Below are 23647 nucleotides of genomic sequence, written 5' to 3'. Positions count from 1 at the left end.
TGTTGCATATTTATTGTCCTGTGTATTCATTGTCCTGTGTATTCATTATTGTGAGTATTTATTATCCTGAGTAATTATTGTCCTGAATGTTTATTTACTTGGGAATTTATTGCCCTGTGTATTTATTGTCCTGTCTATTATCTGTGGATATTTTTGCATTTTGAATTTATTGGCCAGTGTATTCATTGTCCAGAACATTTGTTGTCATGAGTATTTATTGTCTTGAGTATTAATCTATTTATTGTCCTGTGTATTTACTGTCCTGAGTATTTTATTATGCTGAGTATTTATTGCCCTGTATAGTGTCCTGGGTTGCAATACTTGATTAAATAATGTATTTGTTTGTGGTGTTGATATATAAAAAAATATTTATCATATGTTTATCACAGGGGGCACAATGGCTTGGTGATTAGCATGTTTGCCTCACACCTCCGGTGTTGGGGGTTCGAATCCAGCTTCCACCTTGTGTGTGTGGAGTTTGCATGTTCTCCACATGCTTCAGGGTTTTCCTCTGGGTACTCCGGTTTCCCCCCACAGTCCAAAGACATGAGTTGTGGGCTGATTGGCATTTCCAGATTGTCCATAGTGTGTGAATGTGTGTGTGATTGTGCCCTGTGATGGGCTGGCACCCTGTCGAGGGTGTCCCCTGCTTTGTGCCCTGAGTTCCCTGGGATAGACTCCAGGCTCCCTGTGACCCTGTGTAGGATAAGCAGTACAGAAAATGGATGGATGTTTATCACAACTGAATCATGTAGACCTTTAGCTACAATAGGTTACATCACTCAATACTTTTGGTTTTACTAACTGTTGGTATGCAAAAATGATTCAAACTATTAAGTGCTTTGTGATTTGCATTTGATCACCATGTACCATGCATAAATCAGTGTTACACACACACACACACACACACACACACACACACTCAGACTGTAATTGTATTTCTGCACATTTGAGGACTTCAATCTGTGTTCAAACCTTCAATAAACCTTATTCTCACTGACGTTGACCCTAAGGTGAACCATAACATCCAGGTGATCCTCACAAGTAGACCTATAAACTCTCTCTCTCTCACACACACACACACTCACACACACACACCATATTATACCAAGTATTATTACACATTAGGTTAGTGCTTTGACCACTTGGACTTTGCAGACCACATTTCAACAGCTGCCTGGTCCTGTAAGTTCATTCCATATAATCTCAAGAAAATCAGACCCTATCTCACTGATCATGCCACACTACTAGTCCAGGCTCTTGTTATCTCAAAACTGGACTACTGCTCTACTCCCAGGCCTCCCAGCCAGCTCCATCATACCCCTTCAGATGATTCAGAATGAAGCAGCACATCTTGTTTTCAACCAGCCCAAAAGGACCCATGTCACATCCCCCTTCGTCTCCCTCCACTGGTTTCCTGTAGCCACACGCATCAAATTCAAGGCCTTGATGTTCACCTAGACTTTGTCTGGAACAGCACCTGAGGTTTATGTTCCCTCCCGCAATCTGCGATCCGTTAACAACTGACGCCTGGTAGTGCCTACTCAGCGAGGCATGAGGTCCCTATCCAGAACCTTCAAACGAGCTGTCCCTCAGTGGTGGAATGAACTTCTAACCTCAATCCGGACAGCAGAATCCATCACTATCTTCGAAAAACAGCTAAAGACCCACTTCTTCCATGAACACTTAACTAACCCCTAACTTGTCTCCACTCAAAAAAAAAAAAATAAAAAATCTGGATTTACACCGGCTCTTACACCTCTATTCTGTGCACTTTGCTCCTCTAGCACACCTAGCGCTCAATTAAAAATTGTGTATGGTAGCACTACTTGTATTGTTCTCTGCTTGATGTATCACTTTGCTTGTATTTCCTCATTTGTAAGTCGCTTTGGATAAAAGTGACTGCTAAATGAATAAATGTAAATGTAAGTGTTTTGGAATCCACATGACTCTGGGATTAGATTCATTCATAACTTTAATGATGGTGCTCTTCAAGCAGGTGCATGAGTGTGTGGGTCCGTACTACTAGTGTGTGTGTTTGTCTGTGTGCATGTACGCATGGAAGATTAAAAAGACTGAATGAGTCATCTGAGGCAGTGGGCTGATTTGTGACTCATGAGAAGCTGAGTAGGGCTCTTGTGCTGTCTGGCATGCACACACACACACACACACACACACACACACACACACACACACACACACACATGCACACCCCTCCACAAGAGAGGAGGAGCCATATAGACACTGAAATCCCCAACTACCTGCATTCTCTCCATATAAGGAGAAAGACAGAATGAAGCGTAGGATTCCTCCACACTGAGGAGGGGGTGTGTATGTCACTCATCATCTCACTTCTTCTTCCAATAAAAAGAGAGTCGTGTGACTATAAATAATGATTCCTACTGAATCAATCTGTTCTCATCACCCTTTTGTTTTGGAAGCAGAAGTATGCAAATGTTTTTCTCAAAGCATGAATAATCATTAGATATTATCAGAATAATTTACAGTAATCAGCCAGGGATGAATCCCTCTCTGAAAAATAAGTAGTATTTAGTTAACATAGATGGTAGAGACCATCATGAAATGTCCAGTTTGATTGACTTTTTATTTGTTTCATCTAGGATGTGCTAAAAGAAAGGAAAAGAAGACCATGCTACTATAATACACCGACCAGGCCAGTGACTTGAAGTAAACATAAACGTAACATCACCATCTGTTTCTCTTCCCCTCCAAGACAAATCTGGGTCAATGAGGGGTGAAAATACGCTGACACCATTATATCCATCATGTCTTGGGAAAGACACACAGGAAATAACCTCTATAAGCTCTATGTATACAAAGCAATCATGTATGTAACAGCCTCCATGGTAGTCAGTGTTGTTTTGTACATTATGAATTACAGGATACGACCAACACATATTTATGGTACAGTTGTAATTCCTCTTTTTTCAGTATGCTATACCCTGCTTTGTTATCAACAGAACCAGCAGGCTTATTCAGTCATTACAAGCAAAAAACTACATAAACACACACACACACACTTCCAGAGTGTGAGACAGAGAAAGACTGACAGAGATGGTAAAGATCCTGGACGGATCACAGACATGGGAGTCTTGAACAGGCTAGTTCTAAAAATACAAAATGGTTTAAAAAGTCTGGAGATATTAAGATAACGTTGGAAGAGTTTCATATGGAAAGTTGTAAAAGGTGGTAAAAGCATCCAAATGCATTACTCAAGGCAAAGTGTAGTTACTCAACTAAATAATTAATCTGGTAAAGGTTCAGAACCAAATTCTTCACACAGATTTTAGTTACTGGTGGTAAATTAGTGACCCTTTCACCACAGAACCAAGGAATGTGTAAAAACATTAGAAGACATTTCTTTTGGAAATCACACTTTAGGATTCCAGAACAATGAGTCATTATGATAGAGTGGACTTCTGTGATGATGAATCAGAAACACTGCGATTTCCTTCATGGCCATCTGTACAGCCTGATACTTTCTAACTGCAGTAAAAAAACGGCCTATACATGTGCCCTTAAACAACAGAAATATGTCCTTATATACCACAAAAATACCATGTAATTCATTTAAAACAAATGTGTTCTCTGTGTATGTGGCATACATTCCTGTGCAAAAGTCACCCACATAATCATTATATAAATTTGTTATAAATGTTACATCTTTAGATGTTATATATTTCCTTATTTTGAAATCATCTTCAAGTCTTTGAAAATATCCCTAAGAATATTGCAAAGTACTGAATATAGGTGCTTAAATTTGTTTTAGTATGTCTTAACAATGTACATGCCACTTTTTGTACTTTTTTGTGAAGTTCCAGGTTTTTTGCTGATGAATAAATGTTATGCCATGTATCTCATGCATTGCATATACGCTTGCATTGCATTGGTATACTTTATATTGCCAATGTATTATTCATATAAACCATAATACCATAATATACACTATCAGTCAAAAGTTTGGACATTTGCTCATAGATTTTTTTATTTATTCACCTTTAATAATCAGCAAAGATGAACATAGAAAGTATGGAAAATTAAAAATATATGTAATATGTGTCATTGGTGTGCTTTGTATTTCCAATCAAATGCTACTACAATTAGATTTTGCATGGTGTGTGTGACACACTGAAGAGGACTAACAGCCTGGTGTTGACAAGTAGTGCTGCTTAATTTTTACTCTGGTCTCTGTCTGCAAGTGCAACAGTATTGTCAGTTTGAGGGAAACTGTGCAGTGATGTTTACACAGAGAGCCTCTAATGTCTGTGTCTGTGTTAATAAGTGTTAACTCTGTACTTTACAATGCATTACAATTTCTTATACCGCAGTTCTGAAGTATTGATTTTTATAATAGCACAGCTCTGGCAATAGTTCAGGTTTATATTACTGATCTCATTCCAATATGTTATTGTTTCTATAGTAACAACTTATACACTGAAGTTATATGATGGATGGACATAAATTTTACAGTTGTTGATAGGGTAAAGTTTTCTGTGAGATATGCATTTTCCATTTATGGAAAGAGTGTCAGCACTTTGTGAAATGGAAAGCTGTTCCTTAAAGTTGTCAGATACAACAGTCTTCAGTAACATGGCAAGTTGAATTTTTTTTGTGTGTTAACTTCAAGAAAGAGAAAACAGACAGGCTGGTGAGGGAACCATTAGTTATAGCTGTTATACCTTAGTGATTACAGGAACTAACTTGTTTTGCAGATGTTTCACAACATTACTTTATCAACAGATAAAAAGTACGTCATTCTTTAACAAATACAAATTGATAGTATTGGCAAACCGCTTTGGTATAAGAGGAATGAATCAGTTTTAGAATGCACTGTTATAGGAAAATAATCAACTTCACATCGGGCCGCATCACACCACACTGTCACTGATTATTTTAACCCATCAAACATGTATTTATGATGTCTTTGGCTACTGTGAAAAGTACAGCCATTTCTTTTGGCAAACATAATTTACTTCATATGGATTCAAGTGCATTTGTTATATAAGAATTCATTCATTTTGAGGACTGAACCTGAACTAATGTCTGTGTCAGTGGGCCTCAGTGAGCCTCAGTGAGCTTAGCGCTCTGTTGTTGCGGTGCCATGCTACCTATCTGAGCGACCATTTTGCAGCTCTCCTGTTCTTTGTGATCATTCATCAGGACGTCCTTCTCACCCTCTGCCCTCTGCCTCCTCTCCTGCTTCCTCGACCTCTTCATGACTGCTACCTGTACAAACATCCCCATCCATGCATAAACACACATATACTGTACATGTCATATACACAAAAGTTTTATATTGAACAACATGGTCATGCATATAAAACATTAAGGTATGGGAAAATGTCAGTGAGTTTATAAGCCTGAGAAAATGGAGCCATAAAAATCACATTAGGAAAAACACAAATTAGTGGGTCCAGTTAGAAAAGCTATTAATTAAACAGCAGAGGTACACAATAAAACTCGAGTCACAACAGCCTGAAGCACACTGCATAGAGGGGAGGGTGTACATTAGATTTATCGTGCAAGCACACACATACACTACACACTTCATAATCCCAGCTTCAAGCACAGCTCAGAGTATCAGACAGCTCTGGATATGCAGTGGGTGAATTATTTATGAAAAGCAGAGAGATTTATAATCTTAGTTTTTGTTGGCGAGGTGAGACCATGCTTCTGTGATGATGATCACATTACCATAAGCTCAGAGTCTAAATGCACCCTGATATGTTTTTATATTGGTGTGTCTACTGTAGTTGAAAAGAAGATGTGGTAGGCAACGACAGGAATAGACACACAGCATAATGAGGAGTAACTGAAACAATTTTTGTTATTTTGCAATATATAGTTACAATTTACAATATAAAGGAAATACAGTATCATTTTTGAGCACAGATGTTGGGTGGATCTCAAAATCATTTGCCAATGCAGAGAATAAAAATGTAAGAGGAAGTGGGAAAGAGAACAGATTCATAAAAGCATGAGATCATTTATGTTACATATAGCTCTGTAGGGAATGATCCACTTACCTTGCTGAAGTTATTGTCTGGTATACAATTATGATGACCAATTCTTCTACTCCTCCCTTCCATTTTGTCCATATTCAGAGACTGGAAAAGAAGCACCATTACAAAATGGTGGAGGGGGAAAAGAACGGATAGTTTTTAAAAAACTGTTTGCCAAAAAATGACATAATTTCATCAATCAACCAGAAGTTCACGTTTTTAGTGTTGCATTGGAGCTAGAATACTAATGACTCTAACACATGAGAGACGCTATTACCTCCAGTTTATCACTGTAGAAACTGAATGCTTAAAACATCATTCACTTTAAAGATATGCACAATAATGTATGTGTTTCACTTAATCCTCTAAGTACTAGACTTAATATCCAAAATTGCATATTAGATGCATTAACGAGAGTCTTTGGTTTAAAAATGTACTACAGTAACTTGGTAAATAATGACACAGACTTACTAGTCACTTTATCAGACAGTCCTACTCTCTAGATCACCTTGTAGCTATAGAGATAGAGACCATAGTTCATCTTTTTTCAATGCGCAATTTGGGCTAGTCATTTTCTAGCCCTCAGTATTGGTTTCTGATATCAATATAGTCTATAGTCAGTAATTCTATACCTAAAAAGTGCACATGCATGGTAGCTGCACCTGATAAACTTTTTTATTATAAAAAATAATTTTTTTTAAAATTTAAAATAAAAGATTTTATTTTTTGATCATTTTATTTTTCCACAGCTCCCCTCTCTTATACACGCACAATATGATTATATTAAAGAATGCATATAAGCAAGAATCGCAAAAGCACGCTGTAATTCACTGGATGTAAAATCAAGTCAGTGTGTGTCATTTTACTGCAACACTGAAATGTTACTGTTTAGACAGCTTCAGTGTCGTTTTAATGTATGACATCACTTTTTTTTTTTTTTTTACAGTTCCTGCTAGAGGGAAATTCATCCTAGAAAAATACCTGTGTAATTTTATCTCTCTCCCTATTTTCTCTTTTATTTTCTCTTTCGACAAAAGCTTATAGTGAACACACTGACACTAACTTGCTCTTATAAGCTAGTGTGATTTTATGCTACAGTTTAAAGGTAAAGATTATTATATAAAACACTGAATTGATTCATTAGATGCTGATTCCAGAGCATTTATGTCTTTCACGAAAACACAATGAAAAATTTTAAGGACCACCATTCTTGAGTTATTCAAAGTGATTTTTTCCTGGCTTACTAAACCAGTGCTCTTGTGAGCCCAAAAGAGCAAAGCATTGTTAAAATCCATCAGGCACAGAGCCAGAGCACACTTCCTGTTCCTCAAGGCCTTCTTCATCTCAGCAGGGACTGTGAAATAGAGATCCTCAGCGGAACTTGGGAGTTTTGATCTGGTAGACTGAATAATGCAGTGTGTGTCTGGAGAGCAGGTACCGTGCTCGTCTCTCTGTGCAAATTAATCCAACCTTTTACCTCTGGCTAGTTCTTCATGCAACCAGGATCTTTTTGTCTTTTCTGTCTATCTGTCTGTCTGTCTGTCTTTGCTGTCTGTCTTATCTGTCTGTCTTTTACTGTCTGTCTCTCTGTATTTACTGTCTTTCTGTCTGTGTTTAGTGTCTGTCTGTCTTTAGTGTTCATCTGTCAGCCTGTCTTTAACATTTGTCTGTTTGTATTTAGTGTCTCTTTGTCTTTTCTGTCTGTCTTTACTGTCTGTCTGTCTCCATTGCCTGTCTTTACAGTCTGTTGTCTGTCCGTTTTTACTGTCTGATTGTCCGTCTATAGTGTCTGTCTGTATTTAATGTCTGTCTATCTTTACTGTCTACCTGTCTATATATATATGTCTTTACTGTCTGTTCTGTCTGTCCTGTCTATCTTCACTTCTGTCTGTCTTGACTGCCTGTCTCTCTGTTTACTGTCTGTTGGTCTTTACTGTCTGTTGGTCTTTGTTTCCTTCCTCAATGTCTACAAGCTTGGAGATACTGCTGGTATTTCCAGTTAATTCTACACTATTCTGTTCTCTGTGTGTGTGTGTGTGTGCGTGCGTGTGTGTGTGTGTGTGTGTGTGTGTGTTCGCATAAGCTACCATGCTCTTCCTGCAGTTAGTGCAGTGCTGTAGCTGGATTTGCGTGTCCTCGAGGGTCTGGCGTAGTGTACTACTCTCCAGTTTCAGTGTAGCCAGCTCTGAACGCATATTATCCAGCTCAATCTGCATCTGCTGCCCAACAGCCTGGCTCTCCCTAGAGGAGAGAGAAGGAGAGAGGCTGAATGAGTTTGAGTTTGCATACTATTTATTGGTACGCTCCTGCTGAATTGTTTAGTTTGTGTCTTTTGGGTAGATTCTTGGGTCTCTGTGCATATATGAATCTAATCTGAGGCATGAATCTAATCTTTGTGGGCACCTGAGTGTATGTATTTCCCTCTGGCTCTCTTGCAGTAGCAGGCCTTTGTTTTGGCTCTGGCTGTTCTGCAGGGCGATTTGGCTTCGTAACAGCTCCAGGTCTTCCTGTCTGAGCGTGGCCATGTGCTCTCTCTCCCCCGGCGGCAGGTGCTTCAGTGAGACACATCCTGAAAGCTGTCCCTCACTCAGCTCCAAAGCTTCACACAATGCACGTGCCAGATCCACATACTAAATAGAGGCATACAACAAACAAGGGTAATTAGCTTCAAGGGTGTGTTAGATAGTGTAAGGTAGATGTACATTTATCACATTTTGGAACGGGCATTATTAGGATAATGAATATTGGCCTCTTCCCAATATTACAATGGAAGAACTTGTTTAGACTTGGTATTAAGATCCATCTAATCACAATTGGACAGCTGTGGAGGATAATTTATGTCCCAAATTTTTTACACTTCAGACCCCAAACATGTCTTAGCTGACTGATTACATCTGGGGTAAGATGAAAATTGGGTAAGCTTGGTAAAAATGATCATTGCATGTATTAGAGAAGTTTGTGTGTTGAATTGGGACAATGTGAGGCGCAGTGATTAAAATGCTCAGTCATAATAATAAAAGGTTTTCAGTAAGCAGTGGCTGTATTGTTAAACTCTGACAGCTCTTGAAATATTCAGAGTGGCTGTATGACACTCATTTCTATTCTAGCCATATAAAGGAAATCACCACAGCTGCACATTGGTTAGTCTAACCCCAAGCACTGAAACCAGTGTGTGGGGTGAAAAAAATGCTGTGATAAATTAAGTACTACTTCAAACTATTCAACTATTTCCTATAGCACTGAGAAAAGAAATACAAATAGACAATGCAGATAGGTCACAAACAGAGCGAGAAGATTATAGAAAAGGTCACTGTATGGTTATTATAAGTGACCTTTCTTCATAACAGGCATACAGGCAGACATGTGCATTGTCTGTCTCTTTCTCTCTCTCTCTCTCTTTCTCTCTCTCTCTCATAGACACACACAAATGCACACACACAGAGTGTACTCACCGTCCTCTCACTTAGCTCCAAAGCATCAGACAAGTCCAGCCTTGCTGTGCGTTCCAGTGCTGCTTCACTCAGAGCCTCAGGGAAGGCAAAGCCACTCTGCATGAAGCAAACCAACACTTATAAATCTCCTTCAACATGTAACCCAGACAACACACACACACAGAACATAAGATTTGTATATGTACATCTGAAAAGACACATACAGTGGCTCACAGCAAAGGAGGCTTTGTTATAAATATAAATGTAAGGTCACAGTCGTACCACAGAGCTGAAGGGGTCTCTTTGCGCTGCAGATCTCTTAAGCCTTTGAGCTTTCATTTGAACCGGTTTCTTTTGGTCCTGTCTCACTGGCTCCCTCTGCTGGGCCAACACCTCTACAAACACACAACAGTACAGGTGACTTCATGCCAGTGTACCCTATAAGTATGTGTAGCTAGCTATATACGAGGTCAACAACAAGGTCTAGTGCAACTCACTGCAGGGCCACTTCTGCTCTACAGCACTGATCCTCTCTTTCATTGCACTGAGGGTTTCTTTGCCTTGACGTATCATTTCTTCTTGACGACAAACTTTGCACTTGGACACCTGATTAGGCAGATTGCTAGGGCTAACCATAATGGCCACATCCTGAAAAACAAAGAAAGTAGAAACTGTAATATCTGTAGAATATCTTCTTGTAGTAAGTTTTGGTGACACTGAATCAAGTTTGACTGATAATGCTAAGAATATCATTCCAGAACAACTCCACTCCACTACAAGGAGAGAAAAGCCTTAACATCACTCACTGAAGAGCTAAGCATTACCATCTTGCATAATGAATAAAGGAGGCGAAGTAAAGGGAGATTAAATAATAGTTAAATACAAGTTGCTAACACATTGCACTATCTAGCCAAAGTAACAACACTACTTAGTGATACCAAAGCTTATGAATAACAAAGGCGCAATCCCACCAATAGCTCCAGGAAGTGGACTACTAACAAAAATAAATGTAGAAGCTATCAGTCAAGATATTAGTACTATTCATGAAACAATATACTGGCAATATTCTAGACCTCTACTGGATGTTTATTTGAATGCCTTGAATCTTCTCATCCATATATCATTATATTAGGTTTTTTTTTAATTGCTTTTTGCTTTTATTTTACAAAGTATTGCCATTGACATGATGTTTTCAGGCTTAAATGCAAATACTTGTTGAAAACCCTGTCTTAGACACATCTACTCAGGAAAATTCTGGCAACCTCATAGGCATGAACTATAACCAAATCTACAAAAATCTACAAAATTATCTACAAAAAAATATCTATGGTTGCTGACTGTCCCAAAACCACCCTTAGATATTTATTATAAGTGAGTTTTGAGTAAGCAATTTATCCAGTCCTTGTCCATGGTAATCAAACACATGCTTCAGATGGGGTAAATATAGATATGGTTGAAAACCACTGGAGTATTTCTTTAATGTTAGGGTTAAAACACGGTCACTGACTGATAAGAGTCATGGTTTTATTAGATTAAGCTCACTTTCCAGATGAGGCTCAAACTAAATCTATCCACAGCAGTAAATTGTCGGATAAATTGGTCTGCATGTATACTGGATGCCTCACTTTAGTGTGTGGGATTGTTGGAGGAAGAAGGCCTGCATGCTCTGTCCTCTCTCTCTTTAAATCTGCCTCCGTTTGTCTAATAGCAGGGATGAAACAGAGAATTAGTAACATATGTACTTTAAAAGAATATGGATGATTAGATATGATGAATGTAATTAATAATGTATATGTGTAGGTGTGTGGAGATTTGTCTACTTCATACACCAATTTCTCTCTCAGTGTCCTTAGCTCCTCTTCTTTCTGTTCAACAAGCTCAGCGGTCACTGTTAACTTCTGCGTGAGCATGCTCAGTTGCATTCTCTGGTCCACTACCAAAGCTTTGTGTGTCTCCAGCTCCATTTTCTGCCGTTCACTCAGTTCTCCTATACACAAGATTTGCTCTATATATTAACAAAGGCTGTACTGACTGAAATAATGATTTTCTATTTGTCTTCGATAAGTGAAAAGTGGTGTTTCTGATATAATTAATTAAGAGTCGGTTGTCTGGCTCTCAATTAATTGAAAGTCTGAGTGAATTGAACATTTTTTTTTATAATCAGTTAAAAAATACTTTAAAAAACTGTATCAAGCTCTATTCTAGGAACCATTTGCCATCACTGTCATATATGAGATCCTATACTTTTTATTTGTGCTCCACTGTATTTATTTATGCCTTTATCCAGCAGCAAGTTATGCATTAGTGTAAGGTACCTGTGAGGTCAGAGAGGCGAGCATGAGCGTGGGCCAGGTCACGACTGAGAGATGTAATAACCTCACCCTGCCTGACCACTTCCTGTTGGGACACTCCAAGTGATGCCCTGAAAGAGAGAGGCAAGCAGAGAGTCATCAGAATTTCTAATTTCTAATTTCAGCAGGCAGTGTTGCCACCTCACAGCTCCAGGTTTTCCTGGTTTGAACCTAAGCTTAGGTTACTTCTCTGTGAATGTTTTTTATCCCCATGTCTGTTTCCTATGAGTTCTACGGTTTCCTACTACCTCTCATTGGCTATGCAAAATTGCCATAGGTGTGAATGAGTGTGTGAATGTGTGTGCATGGTCCCTTCCAATGAACTGGCATCCCATATCAGGTGTATTCATGCTTCATGCCCGTTTCATTCCTGGCATCGGCTCAGGATTCACAGTGACCCTGACCAGGATAAAGCGGTTAATAAAGATGAATGAAAATGATTCTAGACTTAGTAACATTCAAGTGAGGCATCAGTGTGAAGATATAGAAACATATTCAAAACATATAAAGGGTATTCTGCTACCTCAGAGTTACAACAGTGCTGAATCTAAAATATGAACAAGTAATTATTACATAGGCCATGTTTTTTAATGAGCTCCAGCTTTGGTAAAATGATTTACCACTCAGATGTTCTCTTGGAACCTGCACAGATGTTCACCCTCTCACACAGTGCATACCCTTCAGCACACCACAGACAGGCACGGACGGCTTTTCCACATATCCATAACAGTGATACAGATTCAGCATCTGATTGTGAATCTGTTCTAATACTTGTATGTTCTCACCATATACTAATAAATGATTTTTTTGAAAAGAAATGTATTACAGCTTTTTTTTGCTTAAGCATAAGTTACAATAATCAAACAGTGCTGTGATTATGGCAGAAGAATGTGGAGTAGTTTAAAGAGACATAACTTTCTTGAGTTGAATGATACCGTGATAAGAAAAACAAATTTCAGCAACCTTAATTTAAACCCTAATTTAATCTAAATTAAAGTAGCTAATTTGTTTAGGTTCAGCAAGATTCTTTTGGCACTAATTTCAAACATAAAAATGCCAACACCAAGATGGCAAAGGGAAAAAAAGGGGGATCCAAGCCATTGTGGTGTGAATTTCTAGTTCAGTTTCTAGTTGTTTTACCTGAGGGATGTCACTGTCTGCTTCAGTTGCTGTTGCTCTTCTGTTTGCTCTGATGAAACACTGGGTTTGTCATCCTTCATCTTGTTAAGTGCCTCTATGGGGCATTTAAATGAAGACAAAATTTATTATATACATGAGACCTAAACCATTAGGTTAATAGGACAATTAATGCAACCGCATTTTTAGGCTCCAGTCCTTTGAACCTACTACCCTTCAGATTCCACCACACAATGGGGCAAAATTATGAAGTTCTTCATAATTCGGACCTGGTGTGTTAGGTGTACGGGAGTCACAGCCTTAGATAGGCCATGGAGTGTGTGATATCTTTTGTACACTTTTCTTACTCACACGTCCATGTATATGCACTTCTGTGCACTGTAAACAAGCTTTTGAATACACCAAGACAATTTAAAAGCAAGATATAGTCTCCAGAAAGTTCACAGCATCTTGTCTTTAAAAGTTATTAGGTGAACTCCAGCCTCTGTCTACTGACAGTTTTGTGTGAAACAATCAGTGAGGGGAAAACAAGATATCCACACGTGATTGCAGACAGGCTACAGGAAAAGATCTGGTTGGTCATTTGATTGGTCATCAGTCAAATATATGCTACATATACCATTCACTATTTTTCTGTGATGAAAAAGTATCAAATGCTAGAAGTCTGGCTTGCAAGACTAGGTATCGTGAAACCTATGTGAGGCAGTGACTCCCCAATCCTGGAATTGTAAACCTTATATATGACTAACATTCTTTATAATATGTGTGATTTGAAAAATAAGACAATTGTGCAGTGTAGAAATTGTCACATGTAGTGACAATTACATACTAAAACTCAATCTCTGTCCACAGTTTATCTTCTCACCTGCAAGCTGCTGTGTTAGTGAGTCTCTCTCTTCCTGCATCTCTCTCGCTTTCTGCCGTGCTGAGCTCATTTGCTCCTCCAAGGCAACAATGGTGTGAGCATGTTGCCGCACCTTCATTTCAATTCATTAAGTTGGTTTTAACTACATTCCACACATGTATAAACACATGCATATTGTACACCAAAAGGATTTTCATTATTCCAAAGCTGCAACAAAAGTGAACCACTGTACCTGCTCCCTGTACTCCTCAATCTCCACTCTGGATCTCTCTCTCTCTTGCTCTGCTCCTCTCTGCACGGCCTCCTCTACTCTTCTCCTCCACTCATCCTCTCTTACCTTCTCCTCCTCCATTTTCTTTCTCCACTGCTCCTCTTGCAGCTCTACTTCTGTAATCTTCTCCCTCAGTTCAATTTCTCTTTTCTCTGCTTCCTCCAGTTTGGTGCGCCACCTCACCTCCTGCGTCTCCATCTCCGAATGTAAAACTGCCTGAAGATTAGATGTTACAGATGTTACAGATGTTAAATGATAGAGCTAGAGGATGTCCAGGATAACATACAATGTTAATGCTTTACGTTAAGATTCCCTTAACAAACATTAATTACTTCATTACTTAACATAAAAAAACCATGAACTTCAGCATTAATAAATGTAATGTTAACAAAATAACAGAGTTAATATGTAATTGTTGTTTGTTTAAATGTCAGTGAAATACACCTGTACTGACTAAAATTTAATCCATGACTAAAAATAAGTCCACACTTCTGAATTTTGACAGTTAACAACCATAAACATGTTAATTAAGGTGTTGGATCACGTTAGTCATTTTGGGCCTAATTTTACTAATTGATTGCATAAACATTTGTTTAATGTAGGTGTTCTGGTTATTTGAGTTATTCAGTTAATTATTAAAATAAACATCATTAAATACAAGTGTTAGTTGCTCTGTTAATGTTATGGTTTATTAATGCTGAAGTTCATGGATTGTTTATGTTAACTAATGTGTTAAATAATGTCATTTAGGGGAACATTAATGTAAAGCGCCACCCATAACATAATTCAAATTCTATCAAAAAACAACAAATTAAAACAACAAAAATAATCTGAATTATACTTCAGTTCCTAATCAGACCACAAACTGGAATGTTAATTTACAGTGGATGCATGTGTTTTTATTTAAGTGTCAAATCACTTACACAGTTTATTTGCTCAGGTATCACAGGGTACAGTGTTAGTTTTGACTCACTTCAGCTTTTCTGGCTGCCTCCAGATCAGTGCTCATTTTCTCCAGCTGCAGTTTCATAGTATCCTCCATCTTTGCCTGTGTTTCCTCAGCCTGCACCATTAAACACAACCAGGGAATTGTAAAAAGGGTTACTCAGTTTGAAATTCAATTCAGGGCATATTGCTCCCTATTGGTAAGGTCATCTGCCTGTGAGGTGAATTTCAATAAGAACATCAACAAGCAGTCCTCTTCTCTCCAACCTTATATCACTCTGTCTACTAAATTCCACACGCCGAGTTTAAAAATGAAGAATAGAAATAAGCATCTCTATTCTAGCTGAGCGTGAAGCTAATATCAGGCCCAGAAAATGTAAAACAGAAGCCTGAAGTGAAGGAACTAGTTAGATCCACTGTGATACAATAAGTTTTTGTTTTTAAAGGTATCTTTAAAATCACGTGAATTTAAGTCCCAATTTGCTGAACTGGAATAAACGTAATCCGTGTTCCAGACCACTGACACCAAATTAATCATGATGCGATGTCACTATGTGTCAGTAGCTTCACCTGAAGTTTCTGATGCGCCCGTTCCATAGTCTCCTGCTTGATCTGCATGTCATCAGCTTGGTCCTCCCGCTCTTCGAGCTGCTTCTTCTCTGCCTATCATGCGCAGTACATTAGCTGTGTTCTTATGTGCGCTGACGTTTTATATGATTAAAGTATTTCTTAATCTACACTCGAAAAGTATACATTCAGACCTGTAGCTTCCTGAGTTGTGACTGGATCTCCTGGTGCTGCTGGCACAAAGTTTTTACAGCACCCGAAACTCCTACAGCAGCAAGTGAACACATACACTGTTTAAATTTTTTTTTTTTTTTTTCGTGATCTCTAACTGTATCATTTGTTTGTGGTTCACATTTTCATGATCTCTTACCTCCAGTCTTCTCTGACACCTCAACCCCAGTTGCCAGCAGCGTGTCTGCTGTGTCCTGTAGCAGTGTGTGTAGACTGGTCAGGATAGAGAGTGTGTGAGTCTGAACCCAGCTGACTGCAGGACACACTTTCTCATCCTGGAAAGCAGATATTTGCCTCTGCATGGCATCCACCAAATACACCTTTTGTACATTACACTATGGACAGTGGAAACAGTCAAATATATCCATTACACTCTGCATTATGCACTATCACTGTTCCATTACAATTTGTACTTCAATTTAGTATTATTACAACTACTTTAATACAATATTTTTTCAAATAATAATGCATTTGATTTAAGAAATATACATATAATTAAGGACCCATAAAGTGATAATAAGTCAAATGCAAAAATAAAGGATAAGATAGTGGCTACTGGTTATGGCAATATATTTGGTGAATCTAGTATTTAATTTTGTTAGATATTCTATCGCTGTTAATTGCATACACTGCTTTATTCATATTTAATTGCCACAGCTGAGTTTTTGCTCTAATTTGTTATAGATAAAATAATACATTCCAATGGCCCTTATTCATCAAAGTTGTATAGAAACAAGAGCAGAATTCAATGCCTGGGATGATATATGCTCATATCTGTGTCTGATGTCATAGAACAGCAAAACGTGTGACTGATTTGAGCTCAAGTGATCTATCAGCTTCTGTGGTTTGGAAACAAGCTCCTTTTTAAAAAGAATAAATAAATAAATAAATAAATAAAGATGGTCTAAATGTCATATTTAGTGTGAAATCATTATTGTTAGCTATTGTGTCTTTCCAATGGTGTATTTCATAATACCTGAAATTCAGCAAGTCTGGCCTTGAGTTTTTCAGTGTCTTCTTTCACCACCTTTTGGTTCTCGTTGTGTTCTTGAAGTTGTTGCTCTAATCCCTGCACTCTGGAGTTAATCACTTCCTTCTGTTTCCTTAACTTTAACAAATGATCCAATATCTACACAAAGAACACCAGATTTGTTCACTATAATCTGAGCTAAATGTGTAACTGTGTAACACATGAATATATGCAAAGATGTATAAACAGATGGATGAATGAATTAACTAACAGACTGATGAATCTGACTGTAATTAGAATTACTTTTACATTACCTCTGGCTCTGATACTGTTTCTGAAGTGACGAGTACATGTTTCATGATTTGACTGCACATGTTCTCAAGCTGAAAGGAGATTAAGAGGTTATGATTTGCTAGTACATGCACATTCTATTTACTGATTACAAAGCTTTCTCATTAAATGACTGCTCCCTCACCCTTGTCTGTGTGTGTCTTAGTTCTGATTGAGCTTTCTGTTCTCTCTGGAGTGTTTGTTGCTTCTGCAGCTTCAGTTTGTTCATCTCAGACTGCAGAGAGCTTTGCTCCTACACCACAACATACAAACACAGGAGTAAGATCAAATGAAGAGAATGCAACGTGTACATACTAAAGACATGCAATAAGTGTTCATTTAATATGGGTGCTTTTGTATCAAATGTATCATAATACATTTACAGACCTATCAGTTGTGTCTGGACAAGTACTTTATAATATGTATTTTAACTAAGATTAAAATATATTTTTCCTGGTCAAGATACTGGTGTATCCACAGCCTATCCCAGGAACACTGGGTGTGAGGTGGGAATACACCATGGATGAAGCATCAACCCATCACAGGGCACCATTCACACACACACACACACACACACACACACACAATCTGGAATGTTTATTGGAGGAACAAGGAGGAAACTCATGCAGGGGGTAGCAATGCTATCCTCTGCGCCACAGTGCTGCCCTGTTATAAATATATTGGACTGACCTGTGTCTTCTGATCTAGTCTGTGTTTGAGTAAGTCTCTCTCTGTGTTCTGCTGCTTCATCTCTCTCTGTTTCTCTCTCAGACTCATCTCCATCTGCTCCACAGTCTGCATGAAAATACAGATCACATACTTTTAAAACAAAACATTACGATTATGGTCCGAATGGCACATAAGATCAAGAATGTTCACCTTTTTGAGGGATTCCACCTCTTTTTCCCTGGCAAGACACTCCTCCTGGTTCTTCTCAATCTCTTTCAGCTTTGACAGCTATGAGAGAAGGAGCCACACTTAAAAAACAATGATATTGTTTGAAAACATTGGAACTAAATACCAGAAAAAGGAGAGAACAAAGCTGAACCTTATTAGCCATGTTACTAAGCTGAGCATCCTTGTGTCTCACATCCTTTCTGAGATTATCGACTTCAGCAGCCAGTTTTAATGCCTGTTTCTCCCGAGCCAAGAGATCCTTCTGCACGCTGTTGATCAGTGCTGGAAAAAGTGAAGTAGCACTCCATTCCTTGACTTGGACTTGAGTCTGACTTATATTTTAATTACTTTTATCAATTTTAATTACTTGTATCTTGAAACAATTACTTGTATCTTAAAATGACCTGAGATGATATGAAAGAGATTTTGAGGCTAAATCTTTGAGGCATAATCTATTTTCTTTTAAACATCAAACAGTGCAACCCATTTAAGACTTCACTCTGACTTGATTTGAGTATAATCGTTGGACTTGACTTAGATTTGAGAGTGACTTGACCTCGAACTCTACTTGACAAAACAATATCAGCAAAATTAATCAAACACATAGCTACGTAGCACCACTATGAAATTAATAATAGTCTAACACTACGTATTCTAAAATATGTTCCAAGAATTGTTCTAAAAATGACTCCAATATTGTCTGAGGGATGGCTTAAAGTCATCCTGTGGTCAGACATCAGGTTATGTGTCACATATTTGGTCAAAGTAAGAGTGAAGAGAAGGTATATGCTCAATATTCTACCTGCTGACTTGCTGTTTTCACTCTTCAGCTTATCCATCTGTTTTTTGAGATTGCTGATCATCTGATCTCTCTCTGCTACAGCCTGGCCATTGAGCTCACCAGATTTCGCCTGCATCTCCAGCATCTACACATAATGAGCACAGATATTACAGTCACAAATTTTAGCTGAAGCAACAAAAAAATGTAATCAGTATTTAACCAGTAGGTGGTGTTCTATATGTTTACAGCAAAGGCAAGAAAGACAGAGTAAGGCAACAAGAGAGAAAAACACAAAGGGCAACATTAACACTCAAAGCTCCACCTGCTCCTTTAGCTGTTGGATCTCCTCTTTTTTCTCCTGGATGTCACGGGTCAGGTTGCGCAGCTTGTGTCTGATGTCTGGGTCATTCTGGTTGCTCTGAGAGAGCTGCAACCGGAGTGCTGACACCTCCTCCCTCAGAGCTGAGATCATACACTCCTTCCTTTCAGCTTCACCATGAGACGCTAGCACACCACTCTGTTCCTCCCTACACCTCGCCCAGCTTTCCTCCTATGGACAACAAGGGCTTTATAGAAATTCAGATGTAGATTTAGATCCCTACTGAGCAAGCCAGAGGTGACAATGGCAAAGAAAAACTCCCTGAGACAACATGAGGAAGAAACGTTGAGAGGAACCAGACTCAGAAGGTTCACAGACGCTTCTGTTGATTCATCTGAGTAAATCATTACAGCATGCAGTTGTAGAAGAATAAAGACAATAGGAGTCCTGGGATAAGGAGACAGTCTTGATGATTACAACAACAGTTTTTAGAAAGTACAAGTCTGCAGGATCCAGGTGAGATTACCCTGTCTGCTTCCAGTGCAAACCTGTGTTAATCCAAAGCCCCACATGATGCAAACATTATCTGGTTTCAGAATTCAACAACTGCCCTTAGACTTCCATTATACACTGTATGTCCAAAAAGGTTTGTGGACAACTGACCATCACACCCATATGTGGTTCTTCCCTAAACTGCTGCCACAAAGTTGGAAGCACACAATTTTATAGGATGTCATTGTATGCTGTAATATTACAATTTCCCTCTACTGGAACTAAGGGGCCCAAACCTGTTCCAGCATGACAATGCTCCTGTGTACAAAGCGAGGTCCATGAAGACATGGTTTGTCAAGGTTGGTGTTGAAGAACTCGAGTGTCCTGCACAGAGCCCTGACCTCAACCCCACTGAACAAGTTTCTGATGAACTGGAACACTGACTGCACCCCAGGCCTCCTCACCCAACATCAGTGCCTGACCTCACTAATGCTCTTGTGGCTGAATGAGCACAAACCCCCACAGCAATGCTCCAAAATCTATTGGAAAGCCTTCCCATAACAGCAAAGGGGGACTAAATCTGGAATGGGGTGTGACTGTCAGGTGTCCACAAACGTTTGAACATATAGTGTAAATTTTGAATAACTCTTTTTTCAGTACAGGGAAATGTGTCGAACTTATTGCTCATAGTGATCGGACATATGCTACAGATGTGGTAGACAAAGATTAGATTGAAAAACGTAGGAGTTATACCCACCTTGTCCTGTAATAAGTCCTGCATGCTTTGACAGCTCTGGGATATGCTTGTATTTCTAAAAATGAGTCCTCTTCCTATGCTGCTGGCCCAGCTTCCTAGGGCAATAAAGAGCATTATCCGTACTAACATTTATTACTGGTACAATTACTCACTTCATTGATTATCTCAGATAAATAATGGATTTTACACAACTTTCACTGTCGCCAAATTTTAGTAATGAAAAAGCTAGTTTTAATGAAGTAGAACAGAAGCACTACCTGGTCTACGAGAGGAGCCACTGTACTCTGGAATATTTGTGCCCAAACTGCTGCGTTTAGCTCCTGCACTTGCAGGTCGAGGCCTGCGAGGAGGATGAGGAGTAACAGAAGAAGACAGTGCACGACTCCTTACTCCAGCTGGAGAAGTGGCAGACTGGATAGGCAGAACAGGGAGCTGAGTGAATATGGAAAAGAAATGAAACACCATAATGACCAAATGCTAACAATATAAGAAGTGGAATAGTTTCAGCAAATGGCAGGAAACAGGAAATACAGACATGATCACATAGCTCAAATGGTATGTGCTATCTGGCACAGTATTTTACATTTAGAATTAACAGAATTAATCAAGAAATATTCAGAACATTAAGAAATAATCTAATTGGGACCATTTCTACTTAAAACATTCTCCACTGTGTATTTAAACATGTCTTACTGGGTCTGCAGGATCCACTAAGAGCTTGTAGGCTGAGCCTCCGTAACCAAAGTGAATCTCGTCCCCTGGTGTAAGACGCACTGCTGCGTTGTGTATGCGACAGTCATTGACATAAGTACCATGGGCAGAGTTCAGGTCGTTAAGAACATAGCAGTGCTCCATCTCATTCCATTCAATAGTAGCATGGTGCTCATCCACACCACCATTCTATAGGAGTAAAAGTATAGGACAAAGTCAGAGATCCCACCCATCTCCTTACGGACCAATCAAATTCCCCTTTCCTTTACGAAATTTGTCCATATTTTGCTTCAGAATTAAGTCTCTTGAGTCGACTCAATTTTAGCCATGAGCAACACCTGCAATTAGTAATACGTTAAATATACTGTCATGTTGTTTAATCACAATTTTAAACTTCTTTCAAAATGATCAGCACCTCCTGGAGAGAATAACAGCACTAAGCCTCTTCCTGTAATGGCTAACCAGGTTGGAGTCAGGCTCTGAGTTTCCACAACAATCACTGTATTGCTTTAAATTTATGTTTAGGGTCAATATCTTGATTCAATATCTTGAACACAGATCCATCTACAACCAAATCTCAACCTCCGGGCAGAGGCAACAAGGTTTTGGTCGTAACTATTTTGCCCTCTATGTGAATTCCTGATGAGAGCAATTTTTAATAATGACAATTTGTTTTATTAATGACAATTTTTTAATAATGACAATTCATTTGCATTAATTTTAAATATTATTTATTGGTGCCAATTTTGACTTTTTTTTAAGCCAATTTGATTTTCTTTTGCTGCCTCACACGGTCCCTGGTTCGATCCAGAGCTGGGTGTGTATGCTGCCCTGAGATGGACTGGTGTCACGTCCAGTATTCCCGGGATAGGCTCCAGATTCACCCCAACTTCCACCAGGATAAACGTGTTACTGAAGATGAATGAGTGAGTGAGTGAGTGAGTGAATGAAGGTGATTTTCTTATTGATTAAGTGGAACTTTTAGATAGTTCTGTGCAGTGCTTATATTATCTGGCCATTTTTCCTATTCTCTTTAAGGGTGTCATTAATTCTGAAGCTGACTGTTTGTCATTATTTTAAAAAAATATTGACCTTAAATAAGTCCTAAAAGTATATCTCACCTGATAGTGCTAGCAATGACATGCTGGTATATAGCCTGCTTGTCTTTTATGAGATTGGAAGTACTGGGAGTTAAAACTGGGTTGTAAATAAATAAATAAATAAATAAATAAATAAAGTTTCTTAATGTTACCTGGAGGCAGAGATCTGAATCCCTGTGTTTTCCCACTGTAGTGCTCTTGGGTTGGAGTTTAAATATCCAGCTTAAGGTTTTAAGATAACCCTTCATTTTATTCTGCTCAAAAGAATTCTTCAGAATAACCAGAGAACACACACGTAAACTGCAGCACTGATGGGTTTATATTCTTGGATGAATATAGTTCCTCTTGATTTACACGCATAATGAATTTACTCGCATTTACTATTTCTCCCCTTTCGTCATTCACCTGAATGAAATGCTGAAAATCCCTCGATAAAAAGTAACATAGTTTACATATCTCTACAGTCTAAAACCTCAGGGAAGCGGAGTGAAGTCACGAGCCGAAGTGTGTACGGGCGTCATGGCAACACTGTTAGAGAAACCCCGCCCACAAAAGCGTGACCACGTCCAAATCGCACCTAAAGCACTACAGAGCATGCTTATAATAGTATGCCACTGCGGAGCGTAGCCCACTACTCTGGAATACTATTTAGTATGCCAAAGTGCTGTTTTAGACATAACCTGACACAACACAGTGATGCGCGTTTCAACAAATTGACACCCTATCTAGTACGGAAGTATAAGGACTCTTTGGAATGAGACTGCAGCATGAGAACTACTTTTACATACTTTTTAGTATGGAAGTGAGCAGTTTTGAACCTAACCATGCACTTCGACTTCTATATATTGCGGTAATGTATTCATTAATTGGTTGGACTAAGCTGTTTAGAGACAAGGAGAGCTTTGTTTGAATTACAAAACAGATTATTTTTATGATTATTTAAAATGATTAGTATATATAAACATGTCGTGTTTGTCTAAACTTCATTATAATTTTTTTTTACATTTGAATGTCCTGTTGTTGTTGTCCATTTGTTTGTTTGTTTGTTTGTTTGTTTGTTCAGTTAGTTATTTTAATAAATGATAACATTACTATTTATTAAATATATATTTTAATGTATTTGTATTAAAAATAATTATTATTTATTATCCTTAGTTTATTCTAAAGCTAATCCTTTGTGCAATATTTGTACAATATGTACAAAATATTTTAATTGTAGAAAAGTCATAAAATAAGAGAATATTTTTAAATTTAAAAGGAAAATTTAAAATAAAAATTTGAAATATTTAGTTGGTGTTTGTAGGCTGTTATAGTCCACTGAAAGACATATTATTAAAATATAATAAAATCTCAAATTATAGGCATATAATATATATTATATATAATATATACATATAATATTATAAGTAAACTAGACAAATTATTGCTGTATTTGATACCAGACCAGATAATCAGTTCAATATTGTAAG

General features: G+C 38.2%; 1 protein-coding gene across 2 annotated transcripts; it reads right to left on the bottom strand.

Annotated features, from left to right (window-relative positions):
• Positions 1 to 3598: 3598 nt before the first annotated feature.
• On the bottom strand, positions 3599 to 22867 carry fhad1 (forkhead-associated (FHA) phosphopeptide binding domain 1). Of its 2 annotated transcripts, XM_053235817.1 has the most exons (29): positions 22331 to 22818; positions 21061 to 21267; positions 20625 to 20799; positions 20368 to 20462; positions 19122 to 19349; positions 18821 to 18944; positions 18170 to 18300; positions 18001 to 18078; positions 17812 to 17916; positions 17267 to 17374; positions 17106 to 17174; positions 16798 to 16950; positions 15961 to 16156; positions 15785 to 15855; positions 15594 to 15686; positions 15052 to 15141; positions 14040 to 14294; positions 13808 to 13919; positions 12946 to 13039; positions 11770 to 11876; positions 11282 to 11441; positions 11080 to 11155; positions 9952 to 10102; positions 9737 to 9849; positions 9476 to 9571; positions 8427 to 8653; positions 8111 to 8264; positions 6048 to 6128; positions 3599 to 5247 (listed from the first exon to the last, which is right to left on the bottom strand). In XM_053235817.1, exons 1-29 carry the CDS (start codon positions 22424 to 22426, stop codon positions 5080 to 5082), a joined length of 3813 nt encoding a protein of 1270 aa, XP_053091792.1. In that variant the 5' UTR covers positions 22427 to 22818; the 3' UTR covers positions 3599 to 5079. The 2 variants fall into 2 exon arrangements, 1 of the variants encoding a protein (XP_053091792.1); XR_008302119.1 differs by lacking the exons at positions 3599 to 5247; positions 6048 to 6128; positions 8111 to 8264 and having other exon boundaries at positions 8610 to 8653; positions 9679 to 9849; positions 22331 to 22867.
• Positions 22868 to 23647: the final 780 nt, after the last annotated feature.

This window comes from Pangasianodon hypophthalmus, chromosome 8 (genome assembly GCF_027358585.1).
Source record: "Pangasianodon hypophthalmus isolate fPanHyp1 chromosome 8, fPanHyp1.pri, whole genome shotgun sequence".
NCBI classification, from domain to species: domain Eukaryota; kingdom Metazoa; phylum Chordata; class Actinopteri; order Siluriformes; family Pangasiidae; genus Pangasianodon; species Pangasianodon hypophthalmus.
The sequence above is the reverse complement of the archived record's forward strand: the minus strand, read 5'-3'. Positions and strand labels throughout refer to the sequence as shown.